The sequence below is a fragment of the Cnephaeus nilssonii genome (genome assembly GCF_951640355.1).
Source record: "Cnephaeus nilssonii genome assembly, chromosome: 2".
NCBI classification, from domain to species: Eukaryota; Metazoa; Chordata; class Mammalia; order Chiroptera; family Vespertilionidae; genus Cnephaeus; species Cnephaeus nilssonii.
Genome location: NC_137073.1, coordinates 7,448,801 through 7,469,804, shown reverse-complemented (window position 1 = coordinate 7,469,804; position 21,004 = coordinate 7,448,801). Strand labels below are relative to the sequence as shown.

The following is a 21,004-nucleotide window of genomic DNA, read 5'->3' as shown; positions in this document are numbered from 1 at the left end:
TGCTAGAAATCAAATTATGGTAGAAGTGTTTAATACCCTACATCACATTAAATTGTGTAAATGTTAACAAATAGAACATTAGAACAATAAAATCAATTGCAAAAAACTAAAAGACCATCAAAAAGGAAATAATTTTTTAAAAAAATGCATAATCTGATTTCTATTTTTTATAACATAATAAACATTAATTTTGCTTTTTTTGTTTCAACTAAGATTTATTAATAAAGCACTTTTAAAAACGAGGAAAGGTTCTAAGAGAACTTGGCTTTTATAAATACGTATTTAAAATAAAGGCCTAAAATTAATATTCCACATTTGTTGTTTTTTAAGATAAGAATGCATTTTATACCATGTTTGCTGGAGTTTTGATCCAACGATGTGTTCACAGAAATGCTGTCCACTGTAGTCCACTTCCTTAGTCTTGACTGTGGCTCTTTAATACTGTTCATATCCATATTTACATTCAAGTTTGAGTTCAAGCCTTAAAAATAAAATAACCATTTAAAAAATTTGTAATATATAGCATGTTCCTCTTCCTGTATAACTTCCACTTCCTAGAAAAACTAAGTAATGTTTTCAATCTTGCCTGAATTCCTTAATAAAGATAATCCTGCAAATGTGACACAGCCAAATAATTACAGACAAAGGCCGGGAAGGTGGAACCGACACTCTGTCCCTGGCCAATGTCATGCAGACACAGTGTGGGGAGAAAGAGCCACAGTGAGGTTACCAGAGAGCGCAACACAGAACTCCTAAGTAGTTATTCTGATATTCAATAATACGTTTTCAAATCATAAAACTGTTACTACTATAAAACTGCATTTGTGGAAACTATTTCTCCACATAATTTTGATTATTTTTAAACTAGAGGCCTGGTGCATGACACTTGTACACTCAGGAGGAGGGGAGGTCCCTCAGCCCGGCCTGTGCCCTGTAGCAGTCCGGGAGCCCTCGGGGATGTCCTAAACCGTAGTCGGACATCCTTAGCGCTGCTGCGGAGGCGGGAGAGGCTCCTGCCACCGCTGCTGCACTTGCCAGCCATGAGCCCAACTTCTGGCTGAGTGGTGTGCTCCCTGTGGGAGTGCACTGATCTCCACGGGGCAGCTCCTGCGTTGAGCATCTGCCCCCTGGTGGTAAGTGCATGACATAGCGATCTGTCATTCCACCATTCGGATTTGCATATTAACCTTTTATTATATAGGATTATTATATAGGATTCCTTGGCAGAATAAGAGAAAAAAATTTAAGAGGCCAAATATTGAAGTTTATAAGCTTATCTCTAATAAGATATCTCTCTTTAGCTACTTTCCAAGAGTACCATGCATAAAATATTATATATGATCACTTTCAGTTGCTATCTTTTGCTTGCAAACTGAATAATTTTCAACTCGCTGACCAGTCAAAGAAGACTGCCAGGGCACATGCCCGGGTTGAGAGGTCAATCCCCAGCGTGGAGTGTTCAGGAGGGATCAATCAGTGATTCTCATCATTGACATTTCTGTCTCACTCCCTTCCTCTCTGAAATCAATAAAAGTATATTTAAATATATAAAAGGCTCATATGCTAAGTGTCCCTGAGGGGAAGTTTGACCAGGAGTTCGATCGCTCATGATGTGTGTGGACTACCGGGGGTGGCGTGGAGCGAAGGAAGGACCCGGGCGGCTGGCAGCTGGAAGGCCCCTATCAACTCTGATCACCGGCCAGGCCTAGGGACCCTCCCTGTGCACGTATTTTGTGCACCGGGCCGCTAGTATTTAAATAAAAAACAAACAAAAGAACTGTCCTGCTCTAACAATTGCACCTCAGGGCCAGACCCCCATACTCTAAGGCAGGGGTCCTCAAACTTTTTAAACAGGGGGCCAGTTCACTGTCCCTCAGACCATTGGAGGGCCAGACTATAGTTTAAAAAAAACTATGAACAAATTCCTATGCACACTGCACATATCTTGTTTTGAAAAAAACAAAACGGCAAAAACACCCGCATGTGGCCCGCGGGCTGTAGTGTGAGGACGCCTGCTCTAAGGTGCAATTTACTACAACTCTAACAATGATATCTCAGGATTAGTCTGATGGAACAAGGATGGAAATGTCCATCTTTAGTACTGTGGTCAGAAAACGCACCTATTCCTCCAATGTTTCTTAAAATGTGATCTGGGGACAGTCAACATCAGAATCATCTGAGATGCTTATTAAAAATGAAGTCAGATCTTTAACACACATCCAGCTGGTTATCCTAAAGTTTTAAAAACAAATGGTTTTAAATACTTTGGTCTCATGACAGTTCACGGGATATTAGGTCAGCCAGACTTAAGAACTTTAACACGAATTCTCTAATATCATATCTATTTTTGAAAAGAGCAATTACAGTTGCTATTCTCTGGACCCATCAATTAAACCCAAGTGAGGCAAATTCTTTAATGGTTCAGAGAGTAAATATCTTAGGCTCTGGGACCACAAGGTCTGTTTCTATACTACTGTTGTTACAGCACAAAAGCTACAGAAAATGCATTAATGAAAGAGCAGGGCTGTGTTCCAATGAAACTTTATTTACAAAATTAGGCAGCTGGCCAAATCTAGGCAACAGGCTCTAGTTTTTCACAACTGATTTAGAGAACTATCCTGGTGTTTGCATAGGCTAAGCAGACTTTTTTAATCAAGAAAAAGTATTCTTGCTGTGAAGCCAGCCTGGACAGGAAATCCATATACAGTGGAACCTTGTTTCTTGAACTTATTTTGTTCCGGAAGGCTGTTGGAAAACCGAATCATTTTTTTCCCATTAGAAATAATGTAAACTGAATTAATCCATTCCAGGTCCCCAAATAGCCCCCCATTTTAACCTTTCTCATGTACTGTACATGTCTATTGTACTGATTAATCTATAAACACTTTAAAAACAAAAAGGACATGAAATGTAAATGAAAATTTAACAAAAAGGAAAACGTACAGTAAAAAAATGAAAATTTAACAAAAGCAACAAAACACAAAAATATTCACAGCACAATATCCTGAGATGATGCGTGACTGATCATACAGGCATCAGCATGAAAGGGCTGTCAGATTGAGAAGCAAATTGTTCGAGATGGTAGATGTTTGAGAAACAAGATTCCACTGTACAGTTATCTCCTCACTGGCCCAATATATATGACCAGTATGCAACCAAACAGTGCATCACTTCCCTTTGCTGGAGAGACCAAAACCTTTCAATGTCTGGGGGTATTCTTTTACTACTACTACATACACTGTTGTTTCTGGGGTCGCCTGGTCATCACTTGAAGTGGCAACTGACAAGGAAACCACATCTGGGAATGGAAAGAGACAGCGAACAGTCCCCAGGACTCAAAGTGCAACGTAGGCCCCAGCTGAGAGCCCATGGCAATACCAGGGAGAGCCAATCCTGCATCAGCTCAGCCAGAGTGAAGGAGCAGCAGGAGCAGGCCCTACCCTTGCCCACAGCCCAGAAGGTGCAAGGAAACAAACCATCTTCAACACAGCTGGACCAGCAGGGTGAGCAACCAATAAAGCTGCATTACAAGAAACCACTGTCAGGGAAGAGACATAAAAGTAAAAATGAATAGGATGGGATCAAACAAGGGTCAAAATAGAATCAAAGGCATAAGGAGAAAAGGGACCTAAGGCAGGGGAACACGTACAAGCCTGACATTTCCAGAGGGAGTACAAGTCTGCAGACGGAGTGAGAAAGGGAAGGGAAAGCTACAGGAAATGTGACAAGGCAACCCCCATTTCCTACATTTATCCCAGTAATCTATACATATAAAAGCCTAAGTGACCATCGCAACCGAAACAACCAAATGGACGACCGAACAGGTCACATGGGGCAACCAGGGCCGGCAGGGGGGTTAGTGAAGGACAACCAAACGACTGAGCAACAGGCTGCATGGGGCGACCAGGCCGGCAGGGGGGTTAGTGAGGGACGACCAAACGACTGAACAGCAGGCTGTGTGGGGTGACTAGGCTGGAAGGGGGGGCAGTGAGGGGCGACCGAACGACTGAACAGCACGCTGCATGAGGCGACCAGACCGGCAGGAGTGGCAGTTGGGGGTGACCAGACTGGCAGGGGGTGGGCAGTGAGGGGTGACTAGGCTGGCAGAGGGGGACAGTGAGGGGCAATCAGGTCAGCAGGGGAGGTAGTTAGGGGAGACCAGGCCTGCGGGGGGTGCAGTTGGGGGTGACCAGGCCGGCAGGGAGGGCAGTTAGGGGTGATCAGGCAGGCAGGCAAGCAGTTAGGAGCCAGTGGTCCCAGATTGGAGAGGGTGCAGGCTGGGCTGAGGGGGAATGTCCTCCCTCCCCCCCGCACAAATTTCATGCACCAGGACTCTAGTCATGTATAAATATCTAGACCAGGGGTCCTCAAACTTTTTAAACAGGGGCCAGTTCACTGTCCCTCAGACCGTTGGAGGGCCGGACTATAGTTTAAAAAAACTATGAACAAATTCCTATGCACACTGCACATATCTTATTTTGAAGTAAAAAAACAAAACGGCAAAAACACCCGCATGTGGCCCGCGGGCCGTAGTTTGAGGACGCCTGATCTAGACAGTAGTCAAATTTCTAGCTTCTGAAAACTACAATGCTACTGTTCTCAGCTGTTTTGCCAAAGCAGCTGCTCAGTGTTTCACTGGCCCATCCCACTTCTCTTCATATCCTACAATTAAAATACCTGAGGGTCTTAAGAGAAATATTATCTTTATTCTAACCCATTCGATTATGAATGTGGTGTTTTTGAAACAGTGTGGTTTTCTTGAATAGACAGCATGAAGCATATTCCCTGAAACATGAAGACAGGCTACACCTACAAAAGGGAACAGCTAAAGGACCAGTGTTGTCTTCACGAGGGGACAGCCCTGCCAGGTCGGGGATTGCCACGCTCCAGCTGAACGTGTGGCCAAGGAGAAACCCACCTATAGGGAAGTTGCTGAAAGCATTTACTGGAGATGGCCCTTTTTGCAGCTCAGGTGTAGTGTGGGGCAGGACATTTTCAAGGAAAGATTTCATGGCTGGCTGATGGAGTGACTGCTGCTGAGATGGCGGCGTCTGCTGCTTCACCAACAGGTTTGGATCAAGTTGGCGAGACTGTTGCATCATCTGCTGCTGCACACTAAGAGGTCGACCCTTAAAACGACAAAACAATTGGGAAAAACTGTGGAGAAGACTTTCCAGATACCCACATATTCCCCTTCATTTTTTCATCCACTTTCCTCTCCTCGGAAGGTGCACAGTCACCCTGTACCAGCTGGTATAACTCTGAGCAAACAGAGGACTTAGTCAACAACCGACTGCATTATGTTTTCAGGAAGGCATTGTGAGTCTCGTTACAATGGAAGTGATATGAGGGGCGGGTCAGCACAGCGAGGGGAAGACTCGGACCTACCTGCTGGTCTTGCTGCTGCCGGTTCCCAGAAGGCACGCTTCTCTGACTCTGCGTCCTTTGCTGCTGTGCTAAAAACCGCTGCGGGGAAGATTGCAGAGATGTCAGTACCACACCATCGCAGATCAAACTCCAGTGACTGTGGCAGGTGTACCTGCAGAGGCACAGCTTCATCCGCTCAGCACCAACATGTTCTGCCTAATCGAACACAATCTCTTCATGGACTCTGGCCTCCAGCAGATCTGTTCAATCTAAACTTCTACTTCATCAGAAAAGTTCTTCCTCATCTCTCTACCCCCACCGCACTCCCGACCTGGCTGGGCTTGCTCTCACAGCATCATGCCCACTGGGCTCACCATCTTCTTCAAGGACACACTGGAAGCTCCACGAGAATCATGGCTGCTGGTATGCCCACTGCACTACCTCCTGCAGTCTAGCCCACAGTGGACACACTGAATGCACACCGTATGACAGGCCAGCACTCCACGCACCTGTAACTGGGAGATCTGAGAAAGCTGGTTGAGTTGGGAGAGCTGGTTCAGCATGGCTACCTGTTGAGGGCCAAAGAGCGGATTCAGGCCACCGTTGTTTGGTGCATACTTCAGCAATGAAACTGGAACCTGAGGATCATCATGGTAAGTTAATAATGGGATAAAATAATGCAAACTAGCTACAGGTACAATGTATTTTAAATTATCAACATAGCAATTAAATTTATAGACTATTGTTTTGGGGAGCATGTCATGTACCTTCTGTTTTCTCTGCTTAACTAACTTACTATTCACATATACTTTCATGAAGTAAAACATGAGAGATGAATTTTAAATCAGTAAATGTACTTTACTATTGTCCCCCTTCAGAAGTTTTATGAAATATAATGGTAAATTTTAAATTACCTTTGACTCATTTTCTTCACCCTCCCTACATCCTTTGAATAAGCTGCCTTTCAAAGATGTCAATAAAAAGTATTATAACTGCCCAGCTGACGTGGCTCAGTGGTTGAGTATTGACCCATGAACAGGTAAAGGTTTGATTTCTAGTCAGGGCACATGCCCAGGTTGCAGCTCAATCCCCAGTATGGGGCATGCAGGAGGCAGCTGACCGATGTTTCTCTCTCATTGATGTTTCTCTCTCTCTCTCTCTCTTTCCCTCTCTAAAGTCAATAAAATATACATATTTTAAAAAATGTATCATGACCAACCATTCACCTAATCCTATATAATAAAAGCGTAATATGCAAATCGACCAAACAGCCGAACAGCAGAACGACCACCCAGGACCACACTATGACACCCACTGGTGCCAGGCCAGCAAAGGCGGGTGTGATGCGATTGGTCGGGGGCCTGGCCATCACCCCATAGAGAGGCCCAGGCCACCGGCCAGGAGAGCAATCAACTGGGGGGCTCCAAGATCGCCCCAAAGAGGGAGGCCTAGGCCACCGACCAGCGGGCTGTGGCAGGTGGGCGGGGCCTCCCTCTGTGAGGGAAGCCTGGGTCCTGGGTGCCCGCAGCTGGAGGTAAGACTGGCGGCCAGAGGGAAGCTGGTGTCGGCAACCTGGGAGAAGGAAGACCTACTCTTGCACGAATTTCGTGCATTGGGTCTCTAGTTCAATTATAAAATTATTCAAGGTTCTTTTCCAGGTAAGTAGAAGGGAATACCATAGAAATTTATTAACCTGAGGGGAGAGTAATGGAGGAGGCACTTGAGCACGGAGATTAGGCTGAGATGAACTGAGAGGTTGTGCTGGAGGCTGCTGCAGGCCCCGGGGTTGTGCTGTGTTTCCAACACCGAACATACTGGGATTGCCATTCTACAAAACAAACAGCCAGCTCTTCAGGACCGACAGCTCGTTACCACATCATACTACTGACTTAAGTACAGTGACTACACATAGAGAGCTTATTGCTTTTACAAATCATTCAACAGAGCCTAATACACACGTGGACTTACCTGTCTAACAGAATTCAAGTTTTGCATACCCAGCCCTGCTATGGAGCCGAGGGCCTGGTTAGGTAGTGCACTATTTGAAGGGGGAAGCTTCATGCTCTGACTGGACATAAACTGCAAGTTTTGGGATTCATCTGCTACAATGCCATCCTGATTGGACAGACAGAAAGATGCGCAACACCAGCCAAGCAAACAAGTGGAAGGGAGAAATCATTGCAGGAACAGAAGAGAAGTCACATGACATTCCAGCATCAACAGGAAACAGGCAGAAAACAGAAGAGATCAGATTAGTGTTAATTCTAGAGCACATAAAAAGAACCAAACACATTTTATGGGGTTAAGAAGAAAATACAAATGCAATCCCTATGATAAATTGAGACATAGAAAAGACAATGAACTACAAATCCAGTAAGAGGATTTGGCACTGGATCATAACACTTTATATTACATGAAATGTTCTAAACGGTTAATGAGAAAATTATGCTATTCAGTGTCGTGGTTTATTAGCCCCAGGGGTAAAACAAGAAACAGCTCACCTTATCAAAATAAGGGCTGCGCTCCATGGAAGACTCTTTGGGCATCTGAGGCCGAGAACCAGGGCCTTTCCCGACCGTTCGATTGTAATCACCAATATTTAGGCTATGTTTATCTATCTCCATTCGTTTGTCTTGTAACATTCCTAACAAATGCAGGAAATGACGTTATCCAGTAGGAAGACAATTAATCTACTTGGTTTCAGACAAATTTGCAGTGGAAAGCAAAATCCTCCCTTCCCAAACTGACCTGTCTTCTGCCTGGACAAGAACATGGGAAATGCACTTGCCTTTAGTAAACCCTGTGTTCCTCACAAGCCAAGCTGGGCTTGGCAAACACTTATTTTACTGAACCAGTTAACTTGAAAACAGAAGGCTAAGACATCTTTGGTCATCGCTAGTCTGGCTAATTTCTTAAGAAACAAGAAAACAGCAGCATGACAAACTGCCAGGCACTCTTCTATATGCTTTGTGCCTTCCAAGCTAGTGCCCACCGCTCCTATTCACTGCTGCCAGCAGATGAGGAGGCTGGAGGCCAAACATGTCTTGCTCTGCCCATTAATCTCCTCATTTTGATTTCTTTGCAACAAACAGGATCTCCTCTCATGGAAACTCCCATCCTGCAAAATCACCTTTGCTTCAAACAGCCAGGCCCCAGATACCATACTTGAACAAGTCTTTTAAACGTGGACACTGCTGTCTGCCTCCACGTCCTTACCAAATGCCCATCCTGGTTTCGCCCCTCTCTCCACAGCTGGGCCCACTTCCTTGTGCTTCTTCAGTGCTGGGACACTCCAAGGCTGACTCAGTCAAAGCAGAGAAACTCAGTATTCTCTCTCGACAAATGCGCTTCCCTTACTATTTTGCTCCCTACGTGTCGACAGCCACTCCCATTCATGTGCTCCTCAAATACAAATGTCCACTTTGATTTCATGCCTGCATGTAGTCCCACATCTTTAACTGCCTGCTCATAAGCATAACCTCTCACAGGTGACACCAAGCACATTTCCCCAGATCTTCCTTCACCGGACCAGTCATACAGATTTGAAAATCTCTTTCTCTATCTCCCTGGCTCTCATTCTCCCTATTTTCTCTGTCCTCCAATCTCACCCATCGATTTCTTTGCAACTGCTGTCCTTTGAGGTATCTGTTACTGCCACCACCACAAAGCTTTCTACCTTCATTCCAGGCAAGTAGAAAAGAAAAGCTTTTAACAAAACAAAAATATTCCCAGAGTAGACACATTTTAGAAATGCAGTTGGTTTCCACATTATTTCCTTTGCCAGAGACATTGAAGCTCTCAGCAGAGGTGCAGGGAGACACTGTCGGAGGAAAGGCTGCTTCCTGGTCCCAGGGCTCCCCCCTGCAGCACAGGCAGTGGGTGGGCCGGCTCCGGCCATGCCTGCTCACCACTGGCTAGCAGCTCCTGTCAGCAGCCCCAAGCAGTTTTATAGCAGAGCGCCTCCAGGGAGACAATTCCTCTAAAAGGTGGGCTTCCAACAGTCCCACAGGGGTGACACCTCAGTGACTTCTCTGCCATGCACTGAGCTAAGGCCATGTCTAAGAGTCTTTTTTTTTAAAATATATTTTTATTGATTTCACAGAGGAAGGGGGAGGGAGGGAAGGAGGGAGGGAGAGAGAGAGAGAAAAACATCAATGATGAGAGAGAATCATTGATCGGTGACTTCCTGGATGCCCCCTACTGGGGATTGAGCCTACAACCTGGGCATGTGCGCTTGACTGGAATCGAACCTGGGACCATTCAGTCCGCAGGTCGAAACTCTATCCACCGAGCCAAACCAGCTAGGGCATGTCCAAGAGTCTTGGTCCCAGCCCTGGGGTGAGGCGGGTGGGGCAGGCTATCTTAGGCCCAAGGTTAGTGACTTCTCCTTATATCTGCTCTTTATATATTCTGTAGAATACTCACAACATTCTTTCTCTTTACCTCTATTGGCCAAACCATCATTATTACAATACTAATTTATATTAAACTTCCCCTGTTCAAGTTACTATGTAGTTTCCCTCTCCTGCCTAGACTCAGACTTAATGCAACCATTGCTGAACTGCCCAGGCAAGAACACTGGGGACCACCTTTTACCAAACCCATACCCTCACCCTCCACAGCAAACTGGTTCAACTTTCGTTGATTCTAAATCCCACATCTTCACTGAATTAGATTCTTCACACCTACTGTCTTGGTTTGGAGTTTAGAAACTCTTCACGCTTTATTGCAACAAATACCTAATGGTTTTGCTGTGTTTAGTATCTTTCTGTCTGTCCTCTGCTGCCAATGGTTTCCGGCCTAAGATATCTTCAATCTACAGCCAAGATTATTTTTCTAAAACATGAATCCAAATCATGTCATTCTCCTGCTTAAAATTTTTTAATCCCATACTTCAGACTGATGTTATCACTACCTTAGTTTCGCAGTGATTTGCACTTTAAAGGCACATCGACACACCTTGCCCAGGTGGCTCAGTTGGATGGAGCATCATCCTGTACACCAAAGAGGTTGAGTGTTCGATCCCGTTGGTGGGGTGGATAACGAAATAAACTGATCAATGTTTCTCTCTCATAGGTATGTCTCCCTTCCCACCCCTCTCTTCCTCTCTCTCTCTCTCTCAAATCAATGGATATATCCTCAGATGAGGATTAAAAAACATAAATTATATACACACACACATATATACATATACATACACGTATACATAAATACATATATATATATATGCACATCGACTCTGCACCCGGAGCCCAGCGTCCACTCGTGGCCGAGGCCAGTGCAGTTTTAGTAGGACCATGCCACAGACATGTCTGTCCATCAGGATGAATATAAACTCAAACTAATTTCATTTTTCCTTACCTCCAGGAAGGTCCATCTTATTGCTCTGCACATTTTCTTCTGGTGAGTCTCTCTGAAGTTAAGAAAAAGCAGCATGTTAGCAGACCTTAATTTATCAATGAAAATAAATAAAAAGTAAAGAACTTTACTTGGTATTTCATTATTTGTGAAATTCAAGTGCATCATAAAACATTTTTCACTGCCTAATAAAAAATCCCTCTTAAATAAGGTAAGTGACTACAGTTTATTAGCTCAAACTATAAAAATAAAGGCTCCGTGACCAATTTTACTCTAACCTCAAGCTTATTCATGAGAACTCAAAGGTAAAGAATTTGTTAAGAAAACAGAACACACTTACCGAAAAACTGATATTTGAAAACTGTTTAACAAATGGATTTATCCATGCTTCTTCTTGTTTGTTTCCGCCCTTCATCATTCCCTTTGTAAAACAAAAGAGCAGAAAGATGCCATGGCCATTTCTATTCCTCTGGGAATAGCGGTGGATTAATAAACTAAGACAATTCTCAACTCTCATTTTTAGCCAATTTCTCCTCCAATCAACTCTTAACAGAGTTGTTAAAAATTTTAAATCAACTTGTTTGATTTTCAACTTCCTTTGCTCCAGTCCTCTGGTATAGCTGTAATGTACAGAGAACTCCCTGAAGGCAAGCAGTCAGAAGGAAAAGGCAGAAGCAAAGGGCCTCCACGACCCACAAACAGGGCCTCGGAATAACAGAGAACTGCTCAGTTTCTAATTTTCAAACAGACTGTGTTTAGAAGGATAAATTATAGTTTGGATTTATAGAGTTCTCACACCAAACCAAAGTGAGCACAGCCATCAGGTTCTCACCAGCCTACCCCATAACCTAATTATGCTGTGTGCCTCATACTTGAAAAAACACGTTTCCATATGTAAAGCATTTCAGCATTTCAATTTGTGTTGCCAAGAACACACCATCCCCAGCAGCAGTTAAACCTGGGGCTCCTCCTCCTTGGTGTTGGCTTTCGGAGGCTGGCTGGGATATGGGTCACACAGGACATGCTTTGGAAAGTGAGTTGAGAGAATGAATGGTCCATGGTTAGCAGGGTGGTAGACAGGGAGACTGGAAGCCACAGGGACCAACGTCTCCCACTTATGTAAAGCTCACAGGACCACTCCCAGTCTGCTACCTTAATTTCCCTTCCCCAATGCTACTACCTGTTCCTTCTGACTGTGGAACAGAACACGGCTTAATTTCCCCCTAAAGGCAGGTCTCTGAAGCAAGCACCTAACCCTTTGTGAGGTTTTGAAGTGTCTTTGATTCCTTTTCCTCTTTTACTCCCACCCCAAGACTAACTGGTTGCCAAGGCCTTCGGTCCTAGCCAAATGTCTCTCAGATCAGTCCCTTCCACTATGTATCCATTCTTGCTTCCCAACTCAGATCCCTAATGCTGGTCTTTCCTCTTCCAATTTACCTTTCCTCCTATCACTGGTTAAAGTTCTTTAAAGAAATTAATTTAAAAAATCAAACCAATGCTACCTTCTATTCAATTTCATTGGCTCCATTCTTATACAGACTAAAGTTCAAATTCTTGGGCATGGTAGTGAAAACCCTTTACAATCTGCCCTTAGTCTAACTACATAGCCAGATCTCCTAAAAAAAAATCTACATTTTGGTCATGTCAGGCTACTATTTCCCTTAAAACACCATCCCCCTCCCCCCGTAGGCATGTTCCAATTTCAAGCTGACACTTGAAGAGAGCTTAGAGAGCTCCTAATGACCCCACTAGACTCTGAGCTCCTTGAAGGTGCAGCTCGCAGATTAGTATTTTGAACCCCCAGCACCAAGCACAGTACCTGGCACACAGCAGAGGCTAAATAAATGTTTGCAGTTGTTTTCTAAAAGATTTTTACTAGTAGAGACAAAGGAGAAAGAGTAAAAAGGCTACACACCCTTTCCCTTCTCCTTTTTTTGCCACTCAGACCCTGTAAGGAAAGACAAAGTCACAAAACAGCATGGTCCAGTGGGAAGAACACGGGGTTTGGAGCTGGAAGACATAAACTTAAGTCCTTGCTCTGTCACTTACTAGTTATGCAACTTTGGGCAAGTCACCACTTTTTCTAGTCTCAAATTCATCAATATTCTATCTCAGAAGGTTAAAAGGATCAAATGATTTATGTAAAATATGGGAAAGCACTTTATAAGCTATATGGTGAGGCAATGGGCAAATTCAGCCAAATAAAAAAGTTTTTTAATGAAAATGGCAGGTCCTAGACTTAGAATCCCAGGATTAAAAGAGAGGGACCCTGGCAGTCAGGTAGTTGTACTACAAAATACTTGACTCCTAGGGTCTCTTTAAAAAAAACAGTTTCAAGCAGGGTGGGGAGGATGTATCAGAATCACCTGGGGGAGTGGGCACGTGTTTTGAAAATGGTCTCCAGGAGAATCAGACACCAGCATCCAACACCACCTCTTAAGAACTGGAGCTCTACACCTGTGCTTCTCAAGCCTGGCTCTGCAGCATAAACATTGGGAAGTTTGTCTAGGACACGCAACATGGCTCAATTTCCAAAGTACAGTAGGCCTGGGATACAGGAAGCTGTACTTTTGACAAATCCCACATGATTTTGATGTACAGCCAGGTCTGGGAATAAGATTTGCCCACATATAAAAGCAAAACTGAGCTCGGCTCATTCCTAGGGATTTTTGTCACAGAACCTTTTGGGATGGGAAAGGGGCAAAGGTAATGGGTGGAGGAGGATGACTCGGGTACAGGGGAAGTCAGGACTCCAGGTGAGGAGGTGGAATGGGAGATGAACTGGCAGTGCGATGGCAAGAGTCAACATGGAGATTTGCCCTTCTCTTCCTTCTCACCACTGCAGGCAACACCTTAGGGTGAAGGGTTGTCCCAGGCAGCACTGGTGGGAGGGGAGGAGGAGAGAAATCCCAAGCTGTAGCAGTGGGGAGAAAGGAAGTTCCTGTGGTGTTATTTTCCTAGGTGGCTGCCCATACAGGACGCTATGCCTAAGTTGGGGACTGCCTGGACTATATTGATTGCCATAAATGGGCAGAACATTAACTTTCTGTGGGTAAACTACCTTTGGAATTTAAAGTTGCAAGGGCGTTGCCCTTGAAATGTTTACCTTCGATGACATTTTCTTTGTATATGGTGGCCAATTTAAAGACGAGTTAAGCTCTTGAGATGAATTACTATTCCACATTCCAATCTCCACGTCCTCTTCCTCTTCCCAGCCAGTGGGGCGATTTCCAGGCAATGGCATATCATCACCACACCAGCCATCTTGCATAGATTTTGGTCCTGGTTGTGGATTTGTGATACAAAGAGAAACGTACTTTAATAAAACAACTTTTTCTGGAGGATTGAGCATACAGTAAGGGGGCAGGGTGTGGGAATAAAAAAGCCAACTTTTATTTCCCTTCCCAAATTTGCATAGCAATACTGAGTTAAAAGTTTCATTAAGCAAGAATTTATTTTTATTAAAAGTTCTAAAAAAAAATCTTCCATGCTTTCACAAATCTAAGGGCTCCTAAACACAGGACAATAGCGGCATTCTTGTTTGCACGCACTTAATCTGCATGGCAACACACAGAACAAAGAAGATAGATGAAACTCAGAAGAGTTCATTTTCATATATATTTTCAGGGCGAGTGGCCAAAAGGATTTCAAGTCACATGCAGAAAGTATCCTGTCTATAAACTCGGCTTTGGGAATTTCTACAGTGTGTCCTGTACACAATCTATGGGACAATGACAATGCTCATCTGAATACCGGGTCCTTCCTGAAATGTGCTCATTTTCTGTATAATGTCCAGGGAACCTGTGCCAGACAATTGGTATATGTGTTCCCGTGACTATTATATTCCATCTCTCATGCTGGATAGCCTGATAGCTGCTTGACTATTTCCAGATAACCTAATCTGGTAAAATATAATTTAGACTTGGTGAAGTATATGCAAATCATTAATAGTTGCAGTTCTAAGGAAACTGAGAAAAGAGAAAAATTCAGAAAGACAAAGAGCGAACTATGTTACAAATTCAAAGAGCCAAATAGTGAGTGGCATCTAGTATGAGGATACACTGCTACCTTAACAATGACTGACATGATCCAATTAATTACATTCAATGAGATCACCACTGCTATAAAAGAGCTACCAGGGATTATCAGTAACTTACCAGATTTGCTTAACGCTTGTGGACCAACAGAGCTGGAGCCCCACGTGGAAGTGTTGGATGCCACAGCAATGGGTTCCCCCCAGCTGGGACCACTGTCTATGGGTTTACCCCACGCTGAAGTACCATTATCCACAGTTGTGGCTGGAGTAGAAGGCTCCCCCCAGGGCTCACCCCAGCCTTTAGAAAGTGTGGGAAAAGAAGTCATCAGCACATGGTAGGGAAGTACAGTGGAATCAGAGGCAATAAAGAATACTTAGGGAACAAAAGATGAAGAACTTCACATTTTTGTATTAGATAGTGATGCTGTGATGAGCAAAATAGATGGCATCTATATTATGTAAAGACAACTCATTTCCCATCATTGTAATTTAACTGCAATAAGTGCCCTCTGGGTATAGAGTAGATTCTTTTTAGTAACCTTATTCATGGCAAGTCATCTCCTTTAAACAAGTTAAATTTAATTCCTGAAAAGTCAAGTCTGTCTGAACTGCACCTAGTTAATTAAAGCAGGTGATCATGCTGGGTAATAGTGAGTGTATAGAATGTTTACCATACACGGAACCTTTCATCAACATCATTCGGGATAAACGCACCCTACGTTTCTATGTGCTGGACAATGCTTCTTAAAAATTTTGAAGTATTATTAAGTTGTCCAAAGCAAAGAAAGGGAAAGCCATAAACATATTTAAAAAAACAAAACAAAACAAAAAACAGCCTTCCCCTTAGATAACCAGCTGTTTCTTCTAAGAATTAAACTAGTTAAATTAATTCAATGAACTATACTCAGGATAAAAATTGGGCATTGAAAGGTTAGTTCATGAAAACACTCCTATCGCCACATCCAATTAATAACTAAGACAATACATTCCAATGACACCTAATGAAAATGTCACTGTCAAGATCATTTGCAGAGACAGAAATCAGTTCCTTATGAGGGAAAGTGGGAATATACTCGAAAGGCACTGTCAAATGTTCCAGGCACACACACGCATACACAATGCATCTAATAGATTTGGATTTCATGCCTACTTAGATAAATCCCTGCTAAGGCCAAATATAGTAGCTAGTATTAGAGCACGGTCATTAACACTTGCTTTATTTCTGAGGATATTTTAGTCCAATAATAGAAGAAAAAGTGCAGCTTGACTCAGAAGAACTGAGAAAAGTGTACAGCATCCCCACCCGACACCACCTTTCCAATTCCGCCTTCTGCAGCATTCATAAGAGAATGGAGTATGCAGGGACTCACACCCAATCTGCCGAAGGCTAGCTGCTCCCTGATGGTGAACACCTTACCTATCCTTTTCTTCCCTATAAGCTTCTGGATTGGAGTAAAGCAGGCCTCTGTGTGCACAGCAAATACTGTTAAACACATCTTATCGTAAAGTAAGCTCAAACAAGGCCCACAGTCCTGTGAAGCGTCTGTAAGACCATCAGACTCCACAAGTAACAACTCACCGGAGCCACCGCCTGCCTCTGGGGTTGAGATGGCACTTGCAGACGGCAGCAGCTGGTGCACCTGTGCTTGCTGGTCTGAGCGGCTGCTGCCGTTTGGGACATTTTTGTTCCACATGTTCACATTCTTATAGTTGTATTTGCTGGGATCTCCCCAAGCTGAGGTTCCGTCATCAATGTCCATTTTGCGCCGTATGGACTCCGGGGATGGTTCCTCCCAGCCTGTGGGTTCTTCTTCTTTTGCTGGGGCTGGAATAGGTCCTCCCAGCCAGCCTGTACCAGAGGGTTTGCCTGGAGCCGGAGGGACTCCCCAAGACCCAACCATGTCTGGTTGCTTGTTCCAGTCTGGAGAGCTGACTGGCTTTGCTGAATCTCCCCAACCCAGCGACTGACTAGACTTTGGAGGATCTCCCCACCCCTGGGAAGAGTTAGGTTTAGAAGATTCATCCCATCCTGATGAATTATTTGGATTTATATTATTTCCCCAAGTAAAAGAACTAGTTTTACCAAGTTCATTCCAACCAGAAACAGACCTGTCACTGTCACTACCTCCTGAGCTAGATTTCTTATTAGCCTCACCCCAATGGTTACTCCTTGATGTGTCTCCCCAGTTATCACTGGCAGAAACAGACCACCCTTGGTTTGACTTTTGTCCATCACCCCAGCCCTGTTTGTTCTTTTGTGAATCATTCCACATGGGCTTCTCTTCTTTGCAATGCCCCCACTGATTGCTCTTGACCATTCCTGTAGCAGCAGAATCATCTTCCCATCCCCCCTGGCAGTTTGAGCCTTTGGAATCTCCCCACCTCAGAGTAGGCTTGGGATCTCCCCACCCCGATACAGATGAGGTATCATTACTGTTAGGGCTAGTCTTGTCTACACACGCCCCTGAGTTAAAAGTCTGTGTTGCAGAGCTCCCCCAAGCCTCTGTCCCATTGTCAGTCTTTCTTTCCCCTCTAGGCGATGTCTCAGTATCCCAGGCAGTATTCTGCTTAATAGGAGTCTGTCCCCAACCAGAGTTGGATAGGACACGTGGATCTAAGTCAGTTCTGTTAACAATGCTTTGGAGTAATGTGTGCTGATCAATTCTTCTTCTGTCTCTACTCTGAGTCTCCCCAGTTACTTTTTCTTCGAGGCGTCCAGTGCTCTCTGTACTACCTTCACTGTCCACTGTACCTCCTGTTTTGGCCCACATGCTGTTTTGCTCATTTGTCTGAGATGTGGCAGAACCCTGATCCTCTTCCTCAGTAGAATTCCATCCATTTGTAAACTTCTTACCATTGCCGTTTGCACTGTCACTGGAATGCTGATTGCCAGGCAGTTTGCTCCACTCCACGCTGGGTACATTAGTGCCAGTGTTTTGTGCAGGAGTTCCCCATCCTCTTCGACTTCCTCCCAAGTTTGCACCATTTCCACTTCCCCAGGATGCACCCTGGGAATTTGTGGCCCCAGACTCCCACAGGCCTCCTCCTTTATTTGTGTTGCCTGGAAAGTTCGTGCCCACAGGCCCATTCATGCCAGGCTGCATCAGAGTTGTGTTCACAGTGTCACCATCAGCTTGGCTGTCGGGGCTTGCACATTTGTCTCCAGAGTAGTTAGAACCATAGGCACCCCAGGTAGTACCATAAGAGCCTGCACTTTTTGACTCTCCATTGCTAAGGTGAGGAAGGGAAGTGCCATTCATAACCGATGGAACCTGTATCTGAGGATGATTCATTGTGCTCACACGCCAGGCCCCCGAGTTACTGGGCAGCTCATTATTCTGTACTGAACCGGAGTTTGGTAAACTAGAGGTCATAAAGTTAGTAGTGTTATTTGGTCCAGTCATTTCAGTGGTGATATTCTGAGGTTGACCACTGAATGAAATCTTCTGTGTACCACTTACTTCGGATTCACAAGTTTCCTGAAGGCTTCCCCAGGTACCATGGGTAGAAGAACCACCCACTTTAGAGTTAATACTCTGATTGTTAGGCATCTGGCCTATGGTACTGCACTGAATATTGATGCCAGGACTACTACTCCCTACAGGCCCTTTTAGGGCAAGTCCGTTGTTCTCTAATACTGGCCAGGCACCATGGTTGCTAGCTGAAGTCAAAGTGCTTGGATTTACCCCTCCATTTGATGAAGAGCTTACAGTGCCCCAAGCATTCACTCTATTGTTGCTACTTTCTGACTTGCTTTCAGGAGCATCCACAGAGACCTGACATGTGCTTATTACGGCTCCATGGGAGAAGCCCCAGGGCCCAGTACTACTTCCACGACCCAAACTATTGCTGCTGCTGCCAACCACAAACTTGTTTTGGGAACCAAGTCCAGTGCTGTTTCGAAGGACATCTTTCTCACCACCTGTGCTCCCTGAAGCCATGATAGTGATGTTTCTTTCTGATTCAGAACTGGAGGCAGAATCAGCATCCATACATTCTGAAGCCAACTCTGGATCACTGCCAGGGACCAAGGGCCATGCTTCTTTCTCAGGGGAGTTGTTTACAACAGCATCCTTAGAGTCTGTGCTGGAGTTGCTCGAAGAAGACACAGGTCCCCGCTGTGAATTTTCATAATGAGATCCGGAAGCGCTGTGGTTAGTATCTAAAATAAAAGTACAAAAGTTTATGAAGTGTTTGAACAATTGATGGCTATATGATAAATGTATGTGGCTACTCAACATCAACAAGATATTAATATCTGGCAGTACAGCCCTAGCCGGTTTGGCTCAGTGGATAAAGTGTTGGCCTGTGGACCAAAGGATCCTGGGTTTGATTCCGATCAAGGGCACGTACCTTGGTTGCAGGCTCCTCCCTGGCCCGGGTGTGTGCAGGAGGCAACCAATCAATGTGTTTCTCTCACATCAATGTTTCTCTCTCTTTCCCTCTTCTCTTCCACTCTCTCTAAAAAAAAAAATCAATGGAAAATTATCCTTGGGTGAGGATTAAAAATTAATTAAAAAAAGACGTTGAACTAATTTCTTAAAAAAACACACACAAAAACTTGGCAGTATAGTTACAAGGGCAATGGTTACATCCCAGCCACTTTCCACATCCACCAATCAGTTCCACACAGGCAGGGAGGTCTGCACTTTGCTCACCAATGTTGTCCGAAGAGCCTAGAGCAGTATCTGGAACATAAGAGCTACTCAATAAATATTTGCTGAATGAATTAATTCCTAACTTATCAGCAAGTAGAAGAATTTCAAGTGAGGAAGGATGTGGTGGTAGTAATGTATTAGTGTGTATGAAGCAACCCAGGCTTAGAGCCCCGACATGGGAAAAGGGTCTGAGATGCAGATGGGTAAGGGCAAGTGAACAGGCCAAACTTAAGGAAATGTATTAGAAATACAGGGATGGACAAAAGTACAATTACAGTTGCAATACAAAAATAACTAATACAAGAATAAACTCTGTGTCACATACTCACAACTGTAAAACCTACTTTTGCCCACTTCTGTATATTAGGAATCTTACCCTAGCCTTTCTTTCTTAGAACAACTGTTTCTTTATTTTTAAATATATTTTTATTGACTTCAGAGAGAGGAAGGGAGAGGGAGAGAGCAACATCAATGATGAGAAGAAATCATCGATCGGCTGTCTCCTGCACGCCCCACACTGGGAATCAAGCCCACAACCTGGGCCTGTGCCTTGACTGGGAATTAAACCATGACCTCCTGGTTCATTGGTTGATGCTCAACCACTGAACTATGCTGGCTGAGCTGTTTATTTTTAAATCCTCACTGGAGGACATACTTAGAGGGAGGGAGGGAGTGGGGAGGGAGAGTAAGAGAGAGAAACATAGATGTTATAGAGAAACACTCTAGAAGTGCCTTGACCAGGAATCGAACTGGCAACCTTTTGGTGCACACAGGGCAATGCTCAACCAACTGAGCCACTTTGGCCAGGCTAGAATAGCTTTTTCACGTATCTGTTTGGGGTACTATAACAAGTTTTTAAGAATTACAAAGTCTTTCCCATTATATTTCCACTCATTGGTGTTCATATTCAACCTGAAATATTGCAGACAAGTTTACAAGGTCTTTGCTATTATATTTCCATTTCCTTAGTGTTTACATTCAACCTGAGATATGCACACAAGAAAGAACAATTTCAGTTCTTCTCTTCTTCATAAAAATTTAACTTATCTGCATAGCCATAAGCTAATCGAAAGACAACAGAAAAGTTAACTAATATTTTGAAGATCACTGAATGACTATGATTAAAAATCAATTGCTGGCCCTAGCTGGTTTGGCTCAGCGGATAGAGCATCGGCCTGTGGACTGAGGGGTCCCGGGTTCAATTCCGGCCAAAGGCACATGCTCGGGTTGCGAGCTCGGTCCCCAGTGGGGGGCGTGGAGACAGCCGGTCAATGATTCTCTCTCATCATTGATGTTTCTATCTCCCTCCCTCTCCCTTCCTCTCTGAAATCAATAAAAATGCATTTAAAAAAAAATCAATTGCTGATATTGAAGACTATTAATGATCAGTCATATAACCCAATAATCTTACATTTACTGCTTTTTATTATCATCTAGTTACTTTACAGCAGGCAGGGCAGGCAGTTTTAGTGCTTCTAACTCAGTTTAAGGATCTGGTATAGTTAGCAATTCCTCACAGAAGATGGCTGCATTTTGACAGCCCTTAGGGGGTAGCTTACATTTCAGTTCTTTAGAGAAGTAATCA

General features: G+C 44.1%; 1 protein-coding gene across 6 annotated transcripts in view; it reads right to left on the bottom strand.

Annotated features, from left to right (window-relative positions):
* Positions 1-21,004, bottom strand: part of TNRC6A (trinucleotide repeat containing adaptor 6A) — a 98,376-nt gene that overhangs the window by 11,845 nt on the left and 65,527 nt on the right. For 3 of the 6 annotated variants that reach the window (XM_079780348.1, XM_079780351.1, XM_079780352.1), the window contains 12 exons: positions 16,341-18,923; positions 14,883-15,059; positions 13,832-14,007; positions 12,641-12,673; positions 11,066-11,146; positions 10,729-10,780; positions 7,869-8,011; positions 7,061-7,195; positions 5,877-6,005; positions 5,389-5,466; positions 4,919-5,129; positions 350-481 (listed from right to left, as the gene is read on the bottom strand). In XM_079780348.1, the coding sequence (XP_079636474.1) occupies positions 350-481; positions 4,919-5,129; positions 5,389-5,466; positions 5,877-6,005; positions 7,061-7,195; positions 7,869-8,011; positions 10,729-10,780; positions 11,066-11,146; positions 12,641-12,673; positions 13,832-14,007; positions 14,883-15,059; positions 16,341-18,923 (3,930 nt within the window). Of the gene's footprint in view, positions 1-349; positions 482-4,918; positions 5,130-5,388; positions 5,467-5,876; positions 6,006-7,060; positions 7,196-7,335; positions 7,483-7,868; positions 8,012-10,728; positions 10,781-11,065; positions 11,147-12,640; positions 12,674-13,831; positions 14,008-14,882; positions 15,060-16,340; positions 18,924-21,004 lie in introns of all 6 variants that reach the window. The other 3 variants (XM_079780353.1, XM_079780349.1, XM_079780350.1) reach the window with 3 other exon arrangements.